This window comes from Epinephelus moara, chromosome 22 (genome assembly GCF_006386435.1).
Source record: "Epinephelus moara isolate mb chromosome 22, YSFRI_EMoa_1.0, whole genome shotgun sequence".
Classification (NCBI taxonomy): Eukaryota; Metazoa; Chordata; class Actinopteri; order Perciformes; family Serranidae; genus Epinephelus; species Epinephelus moara.
The window spans coordinates 28,056,173-28,078,323 of record NC_065527.1 but is presented as its reverse complement, the minus strand read 5'-3'; the positions used below and the strand labels follow the sequence as shown (position 1 = coordinate 28,078,323).

Below are 22,151 nucleotides of genomic sequence, written 5' to 3'. Positions count from 1 at the left end.
GTATGATGTTAACATGTGTGCCTGTGAACATGACTACCTCTCCTACAGTGTGTGGAGTTTGTTGACATTACGCCCACAAGCTATCCTGGTGTGTGCAGCACGTATGGTCATGTGACTACCTGGCGTGATCAACATGGACACTGAAGAAGAGCATGAGAGCAACCAAAAACATGCTGAGCTGGTGGTGAAAAATAACCCAATGTCTATTGTATGGCGATACTTTGGATTCAGGTTCGGCAACATTGAACAGAAAGACGTGCTGTGCAAAAATTTTAAAAGTTAAAGTCGCCACGTCCCATGGCAACACGACCAATCTATATCAACACTTGAGACAGCACAGAGAAAAGTAGGAAGAATGCATGCGAGAGAAAGCCGAGTAATGTTAGAGACAAAGAGACAATTGAAAGCTGCCAGAGCCTCATAAAACAACAACAAAGCACAATTACACATACGTACAAGTGTCACGCCATACGACAAGACCTCAAAGAGACACGGGGAAATCACGGACTCCGTAACAAACTATATAATAACAAATGAAAAGTTGAGCAATTTTGCTTGGGTTCAGCCCACTTGACACGCTGCTGTGTTGTGTTATGGCCTATTCACATGCTGGAATTTGTCATTTACGTGACATAGCATGAACGCAACACAGGCTCTGCTCCAACTGAGTGTATAGTGCTGTGCTGCGCTGCTGTGCGAGCAGCTTGTTTGACTGTGCGTAACAGCAGTCTATTGATGGTCATTTACACACTGTCCATAATAATAACTATGTCAGGTCAGTGCCCCCCAAACATAATGGTAGCGGAAACACTGAATCAAGCAAGACTCATGATACCATTTATGTATTATATTGTAATCGCAATCACAAATCGCGATATTGTCCACCAAAATCACAATCGCACATTTTTATCAAATTGTGCAGCACCTACTACATGCCCCTACAAACCACGCCCAACATCAGTACAAGACAAACCCACAAACACTAAGGTTATTTAAACCCCACTACAACACAATGTAGTGAATAAATGTGTGGCGGAAAGAACAAATAATCCACTTTATACTAATTACACATAAAATGGTGATTCACCGTAGAGCAAATAAAATGTACCCCTTGCCCTGACCTTAACCGCCTCCATTTTAACCTGATACTTCAGACTTAGCTTCAACAACAAGTAACACACCAGATGTAAACAAACAAGCACATCACAACAACACAGCACAAGTCTATTACAGTGACCCCAGGCTATTTCAAGCAGTTATAGCTGAGGGCACAAAACTCCTCCCAAAGCAAGATTGTTTGCAGAGCAGTTGCCTGTATCTGCGGCTGGAGGGGAGGAGGATGAAGCATGGGTTGAGGTGCTGGCAGAGGTTGTGTGCTATTGTTAGTACTCTGCGAGTGGTGGCAATGTCAATGAGAGCTGGCAGGTTAGGGGTGGGGAGGCCAATTATTTTAGAAGATATATTGGTGGTCTTCAGGAGCTTGTTTCTATCGTTCAGGGTGTGCATGGTGAAATAGCAGGTGGCACAGTACAGGAGGATGGGTTCAATAATGCTACGATATAGAAAAAGCAGGAAGTGGGGTTTCACTAGAAGAGCTCTCAGTTTGCGAATGGTAGACACTCTCCGTTGGCAGCATTTATGGATGTCTATGGTGGTGATCACAGCTCAGTTTATAGTCAAGGATGATGCTGAGGTACTTAAAGCTCTCCACTTTGTCCACTGGTTGACTTGACAGCTTGCTAAATACTAACTTAGCATTTTCTTCAGGGCTTCTGCTTCCAGGACAAGGACCTAAGGGGGATGATTGTGGACTGACATGTAGGGCAGACACAGAAGGGCTCCCCCACCCTGGGTTCAAACCGGGAACCCTCTTGCTGTCAGGTGACAATGCTAACCACTGCATCACTGGGCCGTTGTCTTGTCTTGTCTTGTCGTCCCTAGAGCAGCTCGTCTTAAGGCACCAGGCATTTGTGGGCAAAATCGTAACGCTCAGTAACTCTATAGATTAGAATATTAAAGATAAATAACATATTAGGCCTAGTACAAATATAGCATCAATGTTTGAACATGGAGGCAGAAGCACATCAAGTTGTAGAACTGTAATCAAAGGGACTTTACTGAGTCTAACAAGAGCAAAAGTAGTTCAGACTTCAAAGCGAACTCACCTCCCACCTTAATCTCAGCCGCTTTTGATAATGAATATTTTCAGATGCTGACAGTTCAGTGCCGAGCCGAGTGTGTTACATCAATTTATGGCGGCTGAAGTTACAGTTGTGCAGAAATCATAATAACCACATCTCACTGTCAAAATGATCCACTTAAAGTAAATTGGCCCATTTATTAAATACCACATCTGTCATGCTGAACTGCTTTGTTAGCTTGATCTACTTATCGCTAATGTCTGTCAGCAAAACATTACCTTTTGTCACACACAGATTAGCCACTTGGAGAGCTGACACCCATTAATTAGGCTCTAACAATGGGCAAGCGAGCATCATTTAAAACAAAGTGACTCAGCAGTCATTGTGGATGCTGAAACTGAAACTCTGATTTTGGTCCAAAAAATGATCAGCACAAAAACATGATTGATTGATGATTGAATTGACTGCATCTGCTAACACACCTTTTTACTGTTGGACTACTGCAATACTCACACAGTAGGCACTAAAAAAAATGTCAAATTACAAACTCATTTCCTCTACTCAATAGCGAGAAGCACTTCTGATGCTGATGAGCTTAGCAGCAGTGACAGAACTGGAGCAATTCTGACAAAAAATGAATTTTCCTCTTCTTCATTTCTGCTTAGTGATGAGGGCAAGGCGGCATGTTTTCTGAAATGTTTAGCATTTAGAAAATAACATTATCCTGCAAGGGACTTAAGTCTGAATGAAACTACAGATTCTTCACTCAGCCCTCCAAGTGGTTGGTATACATCAATATTACTCACAAACCTGATGCATTTGTCATATCCATACATTTCTGTGAACAGTAATACCTGAGAAAAGCAGCCAGACTAATCTGTGCTAGCTCTGCCTATAAAGAGACCCTAATGTGGTGTAAAGAAATGAGGCAAACAAGCTTGGAATAACTTCTGTTTGTTTGTCTAATAAGGGCCCAGTGCTGACCTTAAAGCTGCTCCATTTTTATATTGACAATGGATCAAATGACTGTGTGTAATGTGAAAGAGGTCACTCATAGTGACGAACCCACAGAGAATTATCCAAACCGTTTACATTTCCAAGTCATCAAATGCTGATTCTTTGTCACAACCCTTGGCATCTGACAGCGATGCACAAGGCACCCTTTAGCGTCTCCATATGATGCACAGCTGAAACACATTACAACCAAGCAGCAACCTCCAGGGCTGACAAATGAATCATATGCGGAAGTGCCAAAAACTGCAGTTCCTCTATTGGCCACACAAGGCTGGGTCTCAGAGCGAGTCAGTCACCATAGACCCCTATGTTAAAATGCTCAACTTCACAGCAGAAATACACATTTACAGCCTGGTACAAAAACTGTTTTGGTCTCTACATCTAAGCTCCCTCTTCGTGTCAACTGTGCAAGGAGTGAACTTTTAAACCCATTTACAGGTTTAAAGTTATGCATAATTAAGGGCAGGCTGCTTTGCCAATTGTGTACTGAGGCTCTCAGTCAGATCCACCCCTTGTTCCTGTAGAGCTCCAACCTCTCACCCAAATATGTTCACTTCTGTTTTCTTAAAAAACAAGATGCCGACGGTCAAAATGCCAAACTTGAGGCTTCAGTACTAGAGTCTACAAACCAATTAGTGACATCACAATTATTACGTTTTACAGTCTATGATTGTAAAATGTGACTAATGTTGTGAAACAGTCAAAGATAGGTTTAGGGAACAAAACTATGTGGTTAGGTTAAGAAAAAAGACCATGTTTTGGGTTTAAATAATGGAACATGAACTGTGGTCTTTTGGGCTAACATCGGGTTTTATTTGACCCGTCCACCTCACCTCCCTCTCACTTAATGTGGAATTTGTAGCTCTTTATCCTAAGTCATTTTCAGTGGCAAGTATTGCCATGGGTTTACATTGGCGTAAGTCGAAAGCCCCATAGGCCTCATTAAAGGTTGCTTCGGCGTCAATGTCACGCACCAAGGGGTGTAACAAAGCATCGGTATTTGACTACCTAGGAATAACAACAGGCTGAATTATCACCTGACTCTTCAGTCCCTCTCAGCTCTATGTAGCGTTTTAGCCACTTACACCTTATCGTTTTGGTCTTACAACCAACAACTTTGTGATTGAGTCTCACAGCCTCACAAACCCATTTCCAGCTGCAGCAGGCTTCTATTTCAGCTAATAATCCCATTGTACACTTCCTGCCCAGCACCAAACAGCAGACAAAGTTAAGCAACAAGCAGGTGAACATAGTGGAGCATTCACAAGTATTAGTAAGTTGTAGTAAGAAAGTGTTACAAAGTTGAGGCCAAAATGGGGCTAAAAGTATTTACATTCATCAGATGGCCAACAATGCAGCTACAAATGAATGTAACTGTGGCTTCATGTCTGCCTGATGTGTAGAAACGCAAGTGCATGCGGAGAAGTTGGCCAGATCGACTACATGAGGTCATAATATGTCAATGTTGTGTTCACATCTTGCTCTGCGGCTCCCAGAGCAATGAATGCAAACATTAATTCATAACTATTAACAGTTCAAATTACATATTTTTCATATATCTTAAAAATAACTTGCTATGTCAATAAAGTAATTCACATAAGGAAGTAAGCTATTAAGGAATGGTTGCCATCTGCTGAAGTACTGCAGAACACATGAGCCTCCCTGAGCTTCAGAATAATTATTTGACAGTAATTAATTTAATTTATGCCAGTGTTTCCCACAATGGTTAATCAGCCATAACTAAACTATATCTACCCTTTTAATTAAGGGATTGCTCTTGCTGTTTGTGGACTCCTTTTTCTAGTCACAAAGTGTGGATCAAAAACTGGTCGATGTACTTTTTTGGCCATTTTTAACTGTGACGCATCCCAAACTAATAAAGGCATTTTAATTACATATCTTTGGCTCTGTGCTAGTGTGCCTTAAGTAAAGCCAGTGGCTTCTCTTTTATCTATCCACCTTATTCCTGAGGGCACTACTGTAGAAATGATTATGTGCACAACTTCCAGTGAGATAGCGGAAGTAGCAGTAAGCTAGTTAGTCCTAAAGACTGTCTGTGGTTAGTCCCAGTGGCAATTCTTGGAGGCTAACCGCTAACACTGGTTCTTTTCTAAAGTAATTCGCCTTCAGTTGAACAAATATTTAACTAATGTTAATGTAGCATTTTCTTAAATGTCTTTGCTGAGCTCTGGTACCTGTTGCACTGTCCGTGTCTGTAACGACTAACAACCAGTCTCAGCTAAATTTTTGTCTTCAGCAACTGTGTGCTGAACATGAAACCAGAGCGAAAGCGATCGTTCCTGTTGCCAAAGGCACCATTGATATGAGAAATAAAAACCACAAGAGTTTCATGAGACAGTGAAAAAGTATTAAATCAGAATTTGCAGAAGAGAATGACACCGAGACTGACAGATCTGTCACTTAACATCAGTACATGATATCCCTGTCTTTCCCTGTCTGACTTCATTCTCAACCTACAGTAGAAAATTTGAAACTAGAAATTAGAAAACTATGGATTTTGTCCCCCATCACCTGCAATGAAAGAGCTTTGGGATTAGAGGCTTTTTAATGATCCGTATGGACAGAGGGAAGGATTACTGCGAGCAAAAACTGTTTCAGTGTTTATATGGGCACCTGACTTATGTTTTAAGAAAAAGACGTAAAGTTGTGATGTTATCCTTTAACTACAAAGAGCTCCTCCACCCCAAAATAAACAGACTTGGTGATTTAAACCTGTGAAAACACTGAATACAGCGCTTTCACATTGCAAATCAGTGTTTCGCCAATGCTGTTTGGCAAATCGGAGCTGGGCCGTTAGCACCTGTTCAGAAGTATTTTTTAGCAGGACCTGAATCCACAGAGGTCTCTTCCTCTCCAAAACAAACAAACTTGTTGATTTCAACTGCTATAAAACACTGATGAAGCAGTTTCACATTCAAAAATCTGTGTTTGTACAATGCCATCACAGAGGGGCTTTTAACCACGGTGGCAGATGCAAAAACGCGAATGGCCTTTTCCAAAGTAAGTGTCTGGTTTGTCCCTTCAGGGCTACTGTAAAAACATGGTGGTGCAACACGGTGATCTCCACAAATGAAAGCACTTATTATATTGCATTTCTGAACATATAGTCCCCAATACTGTACACACATAAAAGATTCAATTTCTACCTGTGGCTCTCGTCCCAGACTGGCCCCTCCCCCTACAGCAACCACGGGAACCCCCGTCTGGGCGGAGACAAACTCCAGCATGGGGGCCAGAGGGGCGCGGTTCGGCGGTGGTGGTCTCTCCTCCTCAAACACCAGACCCTGAAAGTAGAAAAAATTAAACAAAGCACATCAGACAAAAGGCATTACATCAGCCTCATTGAGACACAGTTTCAAAAGCTTCACATCATACTCTTATGCATCAAAGCTGCCGTTTCTTTTACTCGTATGCACCCAACCTTGAGAATACATTAAAGGCTGAAAAAGTGTGCAAAATATATTAGAACAATGGGTATGTTTATAAGCTGGCCACAGTATTCAAGATAAATACTCCAATAGAGACTCTATTTTCTTACCCTGCTAACACATATCAAGACTGCTGCAGAAACTCTATCCCTTAGTTTTGATAAAGTAATGAAACTGTTGGAGGCTTTTTAAAATGGGACTTCTGCGCTGCTCTGATTGGCAATCAATGTTCACACAGATAAAATCGTAGTTAAGTCCCTGCAGCAGACTGGCATCCTGTCAGAAGAGGAGTGTGTTGTACCTGTACAGCTTAAGCTGCTTCAAACCACAAAAACAACAGATAAGCTCCTGGCTTATGGGCCACCTCAGCTCCTGCAGGGGCTTACTAACAGGTGTGGCTGCTGCATACATGCTTAACTGCTGCTGAACATTCTGGTAACCAAGGTTCGGTTGTGATTTCCTTTCAAGACAGAACTGTCAGCAGTGGTAATGACTTCAGGATAAATGCGCGAAGTTGTGTAAATTGCCATTACTTTCTGTAATGATATGAGGAGGAGCAATGGTGATTTAAGTCTGGCTTGATGACTTAACGCTTGTTTTCTTGTAGGGATTCAGGGGAGCAAATTGAAGCTAAGTGTAGCTGACAGCTCAATTCTCACTGGGAAGCATTTGATATGCAAATAGGCTACAGACAGGACCTGGAAATAAGATAGCAAGTGTGACTTGAAAGAGTTAATATCATACTTGATTTAAGAAGTTTCTAAAAAGACCTGTCCGCTGTTCTGACATGAAAACAGATAGAGAGATAGACACAGATCAGATAAAAACAACATGCATAATGCATTTTATTTTCATAGAGGAATGAATGAATGATCATATGAATGAATAAATGAATCAAGAATAGAGCATGTAGTGTGTTTTATTACCTCTGTCTGTATGATCACAAGAGGCTCTCAGAGTTGAAGTGCAGACTCCCATCCACAAGTGTTATACTATGGATGAATGAGTGAATGAGTGAAAAGATGAACAAACTGCACAATGAGAATGAACATGAATGAATGAAGGGACAGTTTGTAATTTCTATAAAGCACAGCTGAATTAACAAACAAACTATGGCAACATGTTAATGGTCTGACTGATTACATGTTTTTTCTCTTCCAGCCAAGTTGCAGAACAAAATGTTGGCAATGGACATTTCTGCAAACCACGCATATGTATATAGGCTGGTGGATGGCATGACACCTCGATGAGACTCCTGCCAAGCTGCAGACCTCTGTAGATCACTGTTGGAGTCCAACAACAACAAAACTGGTTGTTTTTTAGTGAGCTGTTTTCAGCAGTTTTTTTATCCAACAAATGTGATTGTTTTTTAGCAATCTGTCACAGTGTTTCCACTGAGATAGGGCCACACAAAGCGATTGTTTCTTACCAAGGCATTGCTACATCTCCATCAGCGAAGTGCCATGAAAAGCATTTTTTTTTTTTGCCTTGAAAATAAATTAAATTCCTGTTTTTTTTGCCAGGATAATGTCATGAATGCCACAAAAGGAGGTGTTTTTTACTAAAACATCACTGAATTTCAAGCTGGGTTGAGCCATAAAAAGCAGTTATTTTTATGGCTCCACACCAGGGACAGCCCTGGCAAGAGCCATTATCATTTTTTTTGGGTCAACCATCTGTACATTGATCAATCAACGCTCGTACATCTATCTGTCTCATTCTCGTGAACACAATATCTCAAGAATGCACAGTGGGAATTTCTTCAAATTTGGCACAAACATCCGCAAGGATGAGCAAGGATGAACTGATTAGATTTTGGTGGTTGAAGGTCAAAAGTCAAGGTCACTGTGACCTCCTCCTTCTCATCCTTGTGAACACGATATCTTAAGAAGGCTTTTAGGGAATCTTCTAAAAAATTTGGCACAAATGTCCACGTGAACTAACCTGGAAATCCAGATGCCCCGCCTCAAGCAAATTCGAATTTGCTCTGCACGGGGATCTGGCTCTGGACGGGCTTAATATGATGAAGACAGCGCTCCACGTAGGAGTCGAAAAGTAAACAGCCAAGATGGCAGCTGCCGAAGGACCGAGTCCATTCAATTTTGCTTTTGAAGAAACGCTAAGCCAACTACACTTATCTTTGTCCTTGAGAGAGGAACAGAAGACCTCCCTAGAAGCCTTCGCTTCCAGGAAGGATGTTTTTGCCGTTTTGCCAACGGGATATGGCAGAAGCATAATATATCAGTTAGCCCCACTGGTCGGTAAACAAATGGGGCTTAGTGCAATGAATACGTCACCTTGTTTTTTGCTCTGATTGGCCATCATGCTATCCAATTGCGTGCGGCGGCATTTAATATGCCTCAGTTAGTGCCGCCCCTTGGGTAGGAAGGGTGTATTGGTGAGGGCCAGACTCAAAATCTTTCTAGATTTGAGTCTGGATTTCTAGGCTACATGTGAACCTAAGGATGAAGTGATTAGATTTTGGTGGTTTAGGTCACTGTGACCTCACAAAACAAGTTTTTGGCCATAACTCAATCAGTTATACACTACTTATGACAAACTTTCACATAGATATCACAGAGGATAAAATGATGAAGTTATCTCATATTCCAAATGTCAAATTTCAGCTTCACTGTGACATCATAATGTTTTGCAAAACCCTTTTTTGGCCATTATTCAACACAAACACTCAGGAACAGAAGGGGAGACATTAGGTCAGATACTGAATTGGTGACACTAATCTTGGGTGCCCACCTTAAAGCTGTGCTGATTGTATAGATGGGCTGTCCTGCTGGGTTGAGGATGTGTGAGAAGCATCCATGTTTTAGAATTTGTAGCTTCTTTGCAGAAACACTCATATTTGAAGCACTGTCAACTGTCATGGCTACATATGAATCTGAACAGGCGTTGAGGTAAACCGTAACTGCAACTTGACTAGTTGGCAGAGGCATACAACAGAGAGGCAAAAATTCCAGTTCACAGAGACACTACTGCTGCTTTTTTGCCACGAACACCATATTTTAAGCTAAAACATGATCTTTTTCGAACCACAACCAAGTCATTTGTGTGCTTAAACACATTATCCACAAAGTTGTTGAATTGTAAAGTTCAAACGTATTCACTACATAATAGCATACAAATGTAACCTATCTGTGGTTTGCAGAAACACACAATACCAGTGTTTATTCTGCCATTTGATTTGGTTTCTCAGCTTTAAAAAATTGGCTCTGATCTTTCATACTCTTGCGCATTGGCGCATTACGGAGATTGATATGAAATAGTTATCCAAGATGGTACATGAAAGTTTCCAAGAGAGACTCTTGAAGAGGCATTATATACATTATCTCAAAGGCAATTAAGTAGTTGTTGTAGGAATGTTATTCTTACATTGTTATTTGTGAAATAAATTTAAAACTGTATGTGATAATAGAAACATGTTTTTCCCCTGTGTTTCTATTCATTATTCATTACCTTTTTTGCTTTTTTTTATTTGGTTTGGCACATTTTTGGGATGCTATGTTGTAGAAGCATTTAAAAAAAATGGTCTTTTATGGTTGTCTGATAGTTGCTCTATTACAGACTTCAAAGAAATGTACTTAAGTCATGGGAGAGTTCGTTATGTGGTGGGTTGTATATTATGTCTACCTGCAGTGGTGTGGTGGCCAGCAGCTCACACAGCTGCAGCAGCAGGGTGCCCGGGCTACTCTCATTCACTGCCAGGTAGATGACGTTGGCCTGACCTGATGGCGTCATCACCGTCTCCCCAACGAGGGCCGCCAGCGACAGGGATGTTGAGAAGGAGGAGGAAAACGAGGCCATCCCTGCTGCTCCTTCCAATGAAGCTGTATCCGTTACTCCTCTTCCTCCTCCTCCGCTTCCTCCTGCTCCCAGACCGTTTCCCTGACCGGGAACCTGCCCCGGCCCGGGCCCCGTCCCCGACTCGCCGACCCCCGCGCCTCCCACCACCGCCGTCTCCGGGAGCAGGGAGGAGCCCGAGTGGACCACAGCGATGTTGACCCCACCCGAGTCCCTCTCTCTCTCCCGGGGCCGCAGCAGCAGGGGGGGCGAGGGGCGCACGGGCCCCGTGCAGGCCAGGACAGCCAACAGCAGTGAGAGGGCGGGCCTTGGGGCCACCATGGGGTAAGGGGAGGGCCAGTGGCAGCTGTCGGATGGGGTTTGGCAGGTGAGGCCAGGTGGGATTTAGGGGGTTTGGGATAGTGGGTGACGTCTGTGAGGAAGGGAGAGAGGGAGGAGAGGAGAGGAGGGGGGGTGGGGTGGGGGGTCGGCGGCTCACAGAGCTTCACCTGATGAGGAGAGGAGACCCTGGAGAGAACAGAGAGGAGAAAGTGATTTAAAAACTGTCATCATTCTGCCATCGTACTTCTACTCTAACCATAAGACAAATCTGTTGTACACAGTATGAGTGTAAGTGTTATCTTGAGTTATGAAGCGCTTATTCTCCAGTAAACAATGTAGATAAATGACGCACACTGCACCTACTCATCCATGTATTTATTCATCCTCCTCTAACTTCCTGTAAGTCTGTAAACCTCATACTGTTTACATTGCTAATAATTAAAATGCTGTTGACATTTAGGATTTAAAAGGGCAACAATAAAAACTGACAGATTTGTCAGAGCAGTTCAAAAACTCCAGTGTGATTAATTTTTATCAACAAAGATGTTGCCTGCATCAAAATGAAGATCTTACGGATTACTACTTTAAATATGTTGATGATGTTGTAAATATTAAAAGGATTTGAAGTCTGTAGAGGGGCATAGCAGCTATTGTCTTTGAAATCTTACCTGGGTAACACAATTCAACTTCAAAAAAATCTATTAAATCTGAAAAATCTGCTTTTTCCCTAAAAACTTTCAACACAGTTTGAATATGCAGTCAGGACTTTAAAGGGGAAAAATTCAGAGAATATAGATGTCTGGACAAGATTCTCAATATGGAGTTGGTTGAGCCGGCAGCTAGCAGCTAACCTAGCTAACTTTATGAACAGTGCTAAACAACAGCAACAGTGTTGACAAGGTTAAAGGTGTTAACCAGGGGGCAGCCCATGAATGTAAAAAGAGAACTGGATGCAGCTGTAGAGGCGTGGCCCCATTAATTCCAATAGAAGTTAAACAGCTGCTGCAGTTGCCGATGCCAGAAAGGTTCAACCTCCCAGGTGTGAAATTAACCATATCTTCAACATCATTGAGCCTATAGAGCAGGCACAAGACTTCCACCAATGGAGCATGCTACTTCTTGTTAGCCCTCCGCTAACTTGAATGGGGATGAAATTATTTACTCATGCAGCTCTTGCAGACTTTCAAAATGTTACTGAACTAAATGGATCAAATCCCTAAAGTGAAAATAGTCATTTTGCGTGGGTTGTGACGCTCAAAAGATTGTATCCACTGATATACAGACTTCTCTTTCCCAGTATGTCTGTAGGAATGTCTTTTCTTCACACAACAGATCGGAAAGTTCATAATAATAGCTACTTAATCCACAGTTTGGCCATTACGTGACATTACTGGCACATGACCTAGGAGCCTGAGGGAACTGGGGGCGTGGGCACTAAGCTTCTGCAATGATACTGTCTGGATATCAACAGTAACCACTGCATGAATGCAGTGCAAAGTGGCAGCAGTGAGCTAGCCAGTGGAGTACACACATGCAACAACATGCACACACAGCTGGACCGGCATACAGCAACAAACCACAGAAAAGCTTGGATTACAACACACACAGAGGTAGCACTACTTCATTCTCTGTTTAATATGCCATTACTTCACTATATCTTTATATAGCAAATAGTGGGTTGCTGCTGTATTAATACTCTGAATGTCACATACAGAACATTTAAGCAGTGATTACATACTGTTGTTTGTCAGGTAACAAAACCTAGCTGAATACGTTGTTTTATTGTGCGTATAGTGTGTCTGCGGTGTACACTAAATTACCCTAATAAATACAAAGTTCATCTGGATGATCTTGGATAAAGTGCAAGTGAGGTTAGCTTGTTGGAGCTAATATGTTAGCACAAACTGCAGTGCCTCCAATGGCCACTTGAAGCTGGCTCCAAAAGCAAGTCATCATAGAACTTTATGTTAAAATGCCGAACTTCACAGCAGAAATTAACATGTTATTAAGGCTTAAAGTTACATATATTTAAGAGTGGGGCTGCTTTGAGTGACAGACTGTCTGTGAGGCATCACCATGAGTCAGATTCACCCCTTGCTTCACCACAGCTCTACCCTCTTGTCCAAATATGGGCAGTGACAGCCAAAATGCTAAACTCGAGACTTCAAAACGGGAACCCACAATCCAATGGGTGACATCACAGTGGCTTTGTCCATTATTTTAACACTCTTATTGTTTCACAGATTTTAATACATCATTCATACTCAAATGTCACTGTTCGATTTGAATATGTTATTCACCTAAAACAAGCATGGTGATAAACTGCACAAAAATATACTTGGAAACTGGTGCCATTAGCCACTTCAAACTGCTAGTGTGTAGCATGGATTTCAGACACAGCAAGTGTTTCTGATTCAGAAAAAGCCAGCAGAAGGAGAAAAAAAGCACATATGCGGGTCAAGTCATTTCCTTCGAGACTGGAAGTCCGGAAAAGTGGTTCTCATTTCCAACAAATTTAGTTTTTTCCACAATCCAGCACAGACTGGAGTCTGTCACAGCATGCCAGCATGTGGACGAACCCAGAGGAACAGGCAAGAACACAACCGCAGGGAATAAATGGTGAGTACAAGCAGAATAAAGAAGCAGAGAAAGACCAGCAGGTGACGAAGGGATAGAAGATGAGGCAAAGGGATCGAGGGAGGGAGAGAGGATTAGATAGAAGAGCGTGGATTCAGCTGCAGTGGGAGGACAGATGCAGTGTGTGTTTGTACGGGAGAGCAAAAGGGTACAAAATGAGACCTGCATATGTATGAGAGTGAGAAGGAAAGAGAGGAGAGATTGTAAGGAAGTGTGTTTTTGTGCAGCAGAGACAAAAAAAAGAAAAAGCATTGCATCTGAATCTGAACAATGAGATGCTGCAGCATGCTAGTGTATAATAGTTCCCAATAATGGAAAGCAATCTGTGCCTTTTTTGACATAATGGCCTTAATGTTTTGAGTAAGTTTACAATTCACATAAAATAAAATCACCTCTTAGAAATGTCAGCAGGAAATTATCTTCACAGCTGCCCGTCAGCTCTGTATTGTTCCACAGAAATCCAGTTGGGAAATTATAATTCTTATTTTCATATTTCACACAGCTGGTTGCTTATAATCATGCGACTGCTTATGCTTTTGACTTGCTGTACTTTACAGCCAAAGTTAAATGGCAGCAGAATGTGTAGCTTTGTCTTAATTTAATTATTTAAATTGTCGCTGTCCTGTCACAGATTTCTCCGCTGCAATGGGCCTAAACTACAGTATAACTACTGGGAGAGAAAAAAGTGTCGATGTCGTTTCCCCATTTTTTAAGTGTTTATTGTTAACATAGATTGGATTCAGAAATTGACAGCATGTTTCTTTAGATTGCAGGTGTTGCTGAAATTCTATACTCTGTTCATATTGTCACTGGCAGGCAGTTGGTGTTTACTGCGATGGCACTACCACCCAGTTGTTTCCTGACACACCTTCACAATATGTGCATACATGAGGGACGGCTGTGGATAAAAGGTAGCGTGGCTCGTCCACTAATAGGAAGATCATCAGTTCCTCCAGCCTGCATGTCAAAGTATCCTTTGGCAAGATACTTGGGCTGTTCCATCAGTGTGTGTGAATGGTTACTGAGTAGCAGGTGGCACCATGTAGCCTCTGCCACCAGTGAGTGACTGTGTGTGTGTGAATGGGGGAAAGTGACATGTAGTATAAAAGCGCTTTGAGTGGTTGCTATCATGTTATAGCCTCCAGAATAATATAATTCTTTTTTTAAATGGCCGTTCACCTCTAAGTTACTCCAAGAGCGCAACCTGACAAGGAACACATCTCTGTTTTAGGCAGCTACAGTAGCCTAGAGGGTTACACACATTCTCACATTTGGAAGTACTCACACCAACACCTATTGACTGAGAAGTTCTGGGTTAAGCATCTTGCTTGAGGGCACCTCAAACAAACTTATTGAGGAGTGGAGAGAGTTGGGTTTCGATTTAATGTTACAGTACTTTGATAACACCGACTGCAATATGTGCAGCTCTGTTAAGGGTTGCTGTGTATACGTAAGTAGCAGAACAGATATCACCCTGCAGCAGGTCATCTAACAATGTTTATACTTAAGTGTCTCTGATCATCATCATCATCATCATCATCATCATTCCCTTGCACCCTCAGTTAGACTGGGGTTAGGTGGTGATTTACACTAGATGTATCCATCCTGTCAATCGAAGGAAAAACCATACCAGAGACTTGATTAGATCTGACAGCCAAAACAGATGACCTGGGTCTAAACATATAGTACATTTAAGCTAACTTGACATTATCAAACATGAATTTACTAATTGGTGAAGCAGAAAATGTATAAGTATATAGTATATCTCAAAGCTGAAAATGTATGTTGTGGCTCTTTGCAATGAGTGGTCACAGAAATGGTGTTTGAACAATATTATAAGTAACACTTGGGTCAGAGAATTTGTGTCACAGAATTTACCATTCATACCAAATGGCTATAGACGTATATTTTAAATAATGACATTGAATTTTAGTTAAAGAGGCAACAGATAGCATCTTTTCCTAAATATATCATTATGAAAATAATGTGGGTTGCACAGGGTAGTGGCCACAGTAAAATCAGACTATCAGCGTTTACATAGGTTACTTAGTGGCTGTGCAATAAGCTTCTGCCACCGGTGCCGAAATTTTGCGGCAGGAAACGCGTCATGTATTGCGAAGCTGGTCGGTCAGCCAATCAGGGACTGGAGTGAGTCCTTATGAGGAGTTGGGCATGAGATAGTTGAGTCACGAGCACAATGGCAGACGGACAAAGTTTGGAGACAAGTGAAAAACAGCCTAGCACAAGAAAACTGAGGAGGCAAAGAAGAGCAAAAAGGAGAGTGATAAAAGAAGAGGAAAAGAGTAAACCTCAGTCAGGCGTTCAAGAGATGGAGAGAGCTCCGTGACCAAAGAGGCTTCAAAACCGATGTCCAGCTAGATTTCTTTCTAATGGATCAGTAAGTAACACGGCTAAATGTTAGCTAGCCGAGAGAGGACTGTACTGTACTGGCTGCTAGTTCATTCCTAGCGGGCCAGCATCGCAAATCGCCGCAACCAGGGACCGGGTAGCGAGTGTTGGTCGGCTGACATCCTCGTTGCCATTCTACGGCAGCCCTCGGACCAGTGGCGGCTGCTGGTCTTTCAAACAGGGGAAGCTCACTTTAAGTTTACATCATAAAAGTTGTCATATTGTAGCGACGCAGTAACTTATAAAAGGAGCATTTAATTGAAGCTGTTTTTCAACCACACTCATGCCATAGAACCACAGCAAAACACACCTCAAAGATTTTCAGATGGGTGAAAAGACCTGTTACTTTTCCCCACCCTTTGCACCAAATCAATCTGAGGTGTTGATCTGCCCTGCTGTTTAACTCTAAGTTTCTCCTCGTAAGGAAGACTATCAAATGGCTTCGCCAAAATCCGGTCGACAATATTCAAATTGTCTGCCATTATGTGCAGCTTGCTAGCTCGCTCGCTAGCTGGGGCTGCTGCGCGAGGCTAGTGTGACCGCCTGTGAGTGCTTTGGGACGGTGGAGGGGCTCACAGCAGCACCCGCTGCTCGTTGGGGACAGTAACTGCAGAGCGACAGAAGTCAGAGTCTCCAAACACGAGTACAGTCTCCAATAACACCAGAAAAAGATGCTAGATTTGTCGCTAGTCGTTTTTAACAAAGAAAAAGTCACTAAGAGGATTGGAAAAGTCTCCAGATCAACTCGGAACAACGGAATGAAACTTGAAAAATGCTCTGGTGGTGGTTTATATTTCAAGATCGTTGATTCGCTCATTTCGCTGTCAATCAAAAAGGGATTCAACCTCTGACAGATCATCCAATCATCATGCAGAAGCCCAGCGTCCAGGCCAGCCGAGGCCAGCCCACTGCCCCATAGACCCCCAGAGACGCTGAGCGTCCGATGGGCGGGACAAAACTGAGCATTTATCCAATGACTGTCTAGTTTCGCTGCAGTGGAACAACCCACTCTATGCTTCCCCATTGAAGTCTTTGGACGCTGAGCTTCCACTGTTTAATGCACTGTGACGCTACGGGAATGAATGAGAAGAAAGTCGTGTCAGTGACCTGATAAGTAGCTGATTCTGAACAGAAGTTGAACGCGTTATAGCGCATATTTAGTCAATGAAATGTAAACACAACAGTACATATTTGACCACTTATTTTTTTGACATTTAGGGGAAGCTGAGCTTCCCTTGCAGTCTTAGAGCAATTGCCACTGCCTCGGACAGTGATACCCCCCTCTCTTCCTTCTGTTCTCTTCTCACGGAGGCAGCTATCGACAGACATCGCCCAGCTAAGTTACGGCCAGGTAAGTGAACACTGGACTTTGTTTCCAATTCAATTTGAGCTCTAACCGGCCGCATCGTTTCCATACGGTACCGTTTATTCTAGAATCAGGACTGTTTACATGTGCATATTGGTATAATTCCACTGTGTCTGCTGTTGTTTGTACTGATACTGTACATATTGGTATAATTTACTGTGAGTTGTTTGTGCTGGTACTGTGCATTCTGGTATACTTATTTGCATTACTGTTTGTTTTTACTTCAGATAAATCTGATAATTGTTGCTCGGTCTCTTTACTCATTTATTTAGTAGAGTGTCCACACACCTTCTCATTCTACATATACACAGAGGTATACTGGTGGCTTTACAGCCTACATTTTATTGATTATCTCTGATCCCCACGATCAATTTGGTTGTTTCGACAGTGCGATGCAACACCACTGACGCTAGGTGGCGCCAAGCTAAAAAAAAAAACATATCTGTTGCCTCTTTAAATGAACAATATTAACCCTTAGATGCATAAGTGGGGTCAGAAATGAATTTATTTTCCACATCCATGACTTTTGAGAGATAAAGTATAGTATTATTGTCATCAAATTAGCCTACTTTGTAGTTAGCTAACACTAGCTAACTACAAAGTAGGTACTAGTTAGCTAACTACTATGTAATGTAAGTACTGTAATGTTAGCTAGCTAACATTACTGCATTTGTTGTGTAGAGATAAGCAGCCTTACTATGATATTTATAGCTTCCTTGTAGATAAAATCTAACCATTATTGTGTGCGTGCGTATGTGTGTGTGTGTGTGTGTGTGTGTGTGTGTGTGTGTGTGGTTACCTAGTAAGCTAGCTAACATTACTGCATTTGTCGTGTAGAGATAAGCAGACTTACTATGATATAGCTTCCTTGTAATAAAATCTAACCCGTTAGGTAGCCTATTATACTATTTTTGATTATTCAATGATGTCAAAATATTAATAAAAAGTGATAAATGAACATGTCAAACATGAAATCATTCTTTTGTTGACCAAAATATAATACAAATCATCATCTTTAACCAAAATGAAAGAAATTGCTTAAGTTTATCACATAAAACGCATTGATTCTAATTGGGGTCATTTTTGACCCCACTTATGGAAGAGTGTAGGTATTGGTAGGTCATGCATCTAAGGGTTAAAACCTTTAGGAGACACATAAGGAGGAGGATGGGGTGGTGGATGTGCTAGCATGAGCATATCAGCATGTTTCAGGCTGTCATGACCTTGCTGTACACCAGCATCTATGTGTGATTGGGCGTTGCTAATCAGCTGATAGCTACGGAAACCTAGTCTCACCCTTAGCAGTGGTATGAGATGCATCAGACAGCTGCAGTTTTTGATGTTCCAGGCAACTACAGTAATGTAAACAGCAAGCAAGTCCACATAGGGCAGGTGGGAGGGGAGGCAGATGGGTCAAACAGACTCTGGACCTTCAGCCGGGTAACCATTGTGTCGCATGGGACACCAAAAGTCAGTTGAGTTATTTAATAACAACATAGTGTGCTAGTATGTGTAGCATGCTATGCTTGTGACGTCTGTCACAAACAATCAACTATAGTAACAACAGTACTTATTTTGAGCCAAACCATGATGTTTTTCTGAACCTAACCACGTGCTGTGTTTTTTTTTTCTTGGAAAAAGACTGTAAGCATGTAATGAGCAGAACATGTACATTTTCCTGTGAAAACAGAAGTTTATTTTGAAAAAACACAATTCATGTGTGTAAGACTGTCGTGCAGTCCCCGGGCTCCCAAAACTGACACAGTAGGGGTACCTACAGTATCATATTTTGACGTGTAGGGCCATGAACCACAGGTCAGTATTTGACAAATTGGGAGTAAGCAGGGGTGTAGTGGAGGGTATGTGCGGGTATTTGGGGTATAGCCAAAAAAGCCAATCACATATATAGAGAGGTACACCCACTTCCTCCTCAGTAACCCACCCATCTACCAAATAGTACACACACCTCATCAACTACCACTACACCACTGGGAGTAAGAATGTGTTGGCCACGTAGCTGGTAAATGAGAGTAATTGGAATGATGTAGATGAAAGCACAACTCCACTGTTCTGCTAGCACCAAATCTCTGCTCCATTTGTGATTTCATCTCTTCTGCTACTACTATAGTGAGGTCATGGACACAATGTGGCCACATGGGTAGTAAAACTAATTTCATTCTAACACACAATAATTCAGCACAACGATTATGTAAAAACCAGCCTGATGACATGTCACATCATATGTTAGAAAAGATTCAACTGCTGGAAGACCCGATAACACAACATTATCCAAATACAATATTTACAAACACCCATTGCATAGCTGTCACGTTTATTGCAAGATATTTTATCTGAACAGCTTGTCCATTAGCAGTCCCAAAGAAGCTCTTTGTCTCTGAATCTCTTATCGTGTATTATTTTATCACTGTGCGAAGGCGGGTGGTTCAGAAACCTTTTGCACAGTTGAAAGAAACCACTCAGCTTTGACAGAAATTGCTCAATTGTACTGAAACAGAACACTGAGTGCCAGAACAATGGAACAATGGCACAAGAAGTTAAAGCAAATATTACTGTACTAATCTTAGTGTCTCAGCAGATGGCTCATATGATATTTTACCAAGGTACAGATGTCTGCCCTCTCTCCAATATGTCTGCCCTCTCTCCAATATGTCTGCTCTCTCTCTAATATAATGGAACAAAATGGCACTTGGCTTATGGTGCTTAAAGCACCAATAAACACATTTGAAAAACTCAACAGCAATGTCTCTTTCAAGAAATCATGACCCCGTTACTCAAGATAATCCACAGACCTGGACGTAAGCACTTTCATGTAGGACCTATTTTCTTTCTAACCAGCCACACTCACCAACCGTATCATCTCGCAGAAGGAAGCATGCATCAATTCTAGCACATCTCGCATCACTGAGCTAGCTAATGTTACAGCTCAGTCGAGAAGGATGGCATTAATGTTTACTTTTCACATTGTCAAGAACACAAGCCTATCATTCATGAGTAGAGGCACACTTCCTTATGCATGGTGGTGGGTGTAGTTTAGTAGAAAGAAAGTAGTTCCTGCATGAAACTGCTCACAACAACATCAGTGAATTATTTTGAGTAACTGGGTCATGATCTCTGGAAAGAGACATTGCATTTGACATTTTCAAATTTATTTTTTGGCACTTTGAGCACCACAAGCTGAGTGCCATCTAGTTCCATTTTAGTGACAGCAGACATCTTTATGACCGATATCTCCAACACTCAGCAACTCACACAAAAATAATCTACATTGATAAATATAACTACAGGTGAGAGGAAAAATATGTATTTTCGATTTTGATTTTGGGGTGAACTGTCCCTCTATGGCGCCTTCCATTGATGCCTCCAATAGTGCATTATTGGACTGCTCAGATTTCTGAGTGACAGCAAATGAGAGCAGTCACTTTAACAGAAAAATTCTATTACACTTTTAAATACCACCAGTCTTATATGTTCAATACTTCTCAGGAGCTTGGTGTTGTGACTTCCTTTTGTGTGTACGCACTTTCCCCTCAGATAAACTCTTCTCAGTCAGTGATTTCATCACTTTCCTGGAGCACATTTCATCAACCTCGAGAAAAGGTTTGAAACTTCTTTGTTGTTTTCAGCTTTTGTCTGTTGTGTTATTTGGGGGTAATACAGTGATGATAACACAGTGAGAGGCAGGCGGCATTCTGCTCTATTAAAGCTACTGTTGAGAGAGAAATTGGGATCTCTAGCACCAAAGTAAAACCTGACTCTTGTGCAATTTTTGCAGTGATGGAAAGGGCAGAATTGTAGGGGATCATGGAAATAAATACAGTTGCAGAAAGAGCCATGTGACATTCTCAAATGGTTGAAATAACTGAGGCAGAAGTGAGTCACAGTCACTGCTAACATATAATATGTAGAGGATGAAAATCCAAGACCTTCAACTGCAGTCCAGCTTAAGGTATACAGATTCCATGGTTGTAGACTTTTCTAGCTAAATTCCCGTGAAGATTTGATGGTGTTCTGATGAAGATGCAATAATTTGGTGTTACATACAATACATCTGGTGAACTACCTTTCCACTGCCAAGCAACTGCAATCCAATCGCATCATTACATTTGGAAGTTATTATGTAGCAGATACAAACTGCTGAAACTTTATGTTTCAGTAACGTTCTGATTAAAGGGATAGTGCAACAAAAAATGAAAATTCAGCCATTATCTACTCACCCATATGCCGATGGAGGCTCAGGTGAAGTTTTAGAGTCCTCACAACACTTGCGGAGATCCCAGGGGAGAGGAGGTAGCAACACAACTCCACCTAATGGAGGCTTACAGCTCCCCAGATTCAAACGTCCAAAATCACATAACTGAAACCACAAAATATCTCCATACTGCTCGTCCGTAGTGATCCAAGTTCAAATTACATTTTTCCAAACAACTTTTTATGTTGGGGCTTCAGGACACTTGGATCACTACGGACAAGCAGTATGGAGATATTTTGTGGTTTCAATTATGTGATTTTGGACGTTTTAATCTGGGGCACCGTAAGCCTCCATTTGGTGGAGTTGTCTTGCTACCCCCGCTCCCCTTGGATCTCCACAAGTGTTGTGAGGACTCTAAAACTTCACCTGAGCCTCCATCGGCATATGGATGAGTAGATAATGGTTGAATTTTCATTTTTTGGTGCACTATCCCTTTAACATGTGGTTAGGTTTGGTTATGGTAGGGAAAAAATAATCTTTTGTCTTAAAAAACTCAATTTCAGTGTCTCTGTACAATGAAACACTTTTGGTGGCACAATCCTGAATGGAAACACATTGATGTCTGGGTAAAAACAACCGCTTATCATGGCACTATCCCTAGAGGAAATGCAGCAATGTCTCTGTACAAGACAAATGGTTTTCATGCCACTATCCTGACAGGAAACACTTGGTAAAAAAAAAAGTAACTAATTTTCAAGCCATTATCCCAGCTGAAAGCGCAGGGATGT

General features: G+C 41.7%; 1 protein-coding gene across 1 annotated transcript in view; it reads right to left on the bottom strand.

Moving 5' to 3' along the window:
* Positions 1-10,441, bottom strand: part of LOC126384253 (glutamate receptor ionotropic, NMDA 2D-like) — a 250,941-nt gene extending 240,500 nt beyond the window's left edge. Inside the window, exons 1-2 of the mRNA XM_050035214.1 lie at positions 10,250-10,441; positions 6,323-6,460 (exon numbers count right to left, since the gene is read on the bottom strand). Coding sequence (XP_049891171.1) covers positions 6,323-6,460; positions 10,250-10,423 — 312 coding nt within the window. The 5' untranslated portion in view covers positions 10,424-10,441. The remainder of the gene's footprint in view (positions 1-6,322; positions 6,461-10,249) is intronic.
* Positions 10,442-22,151: the final 11,710 nt, after the last annotated feature.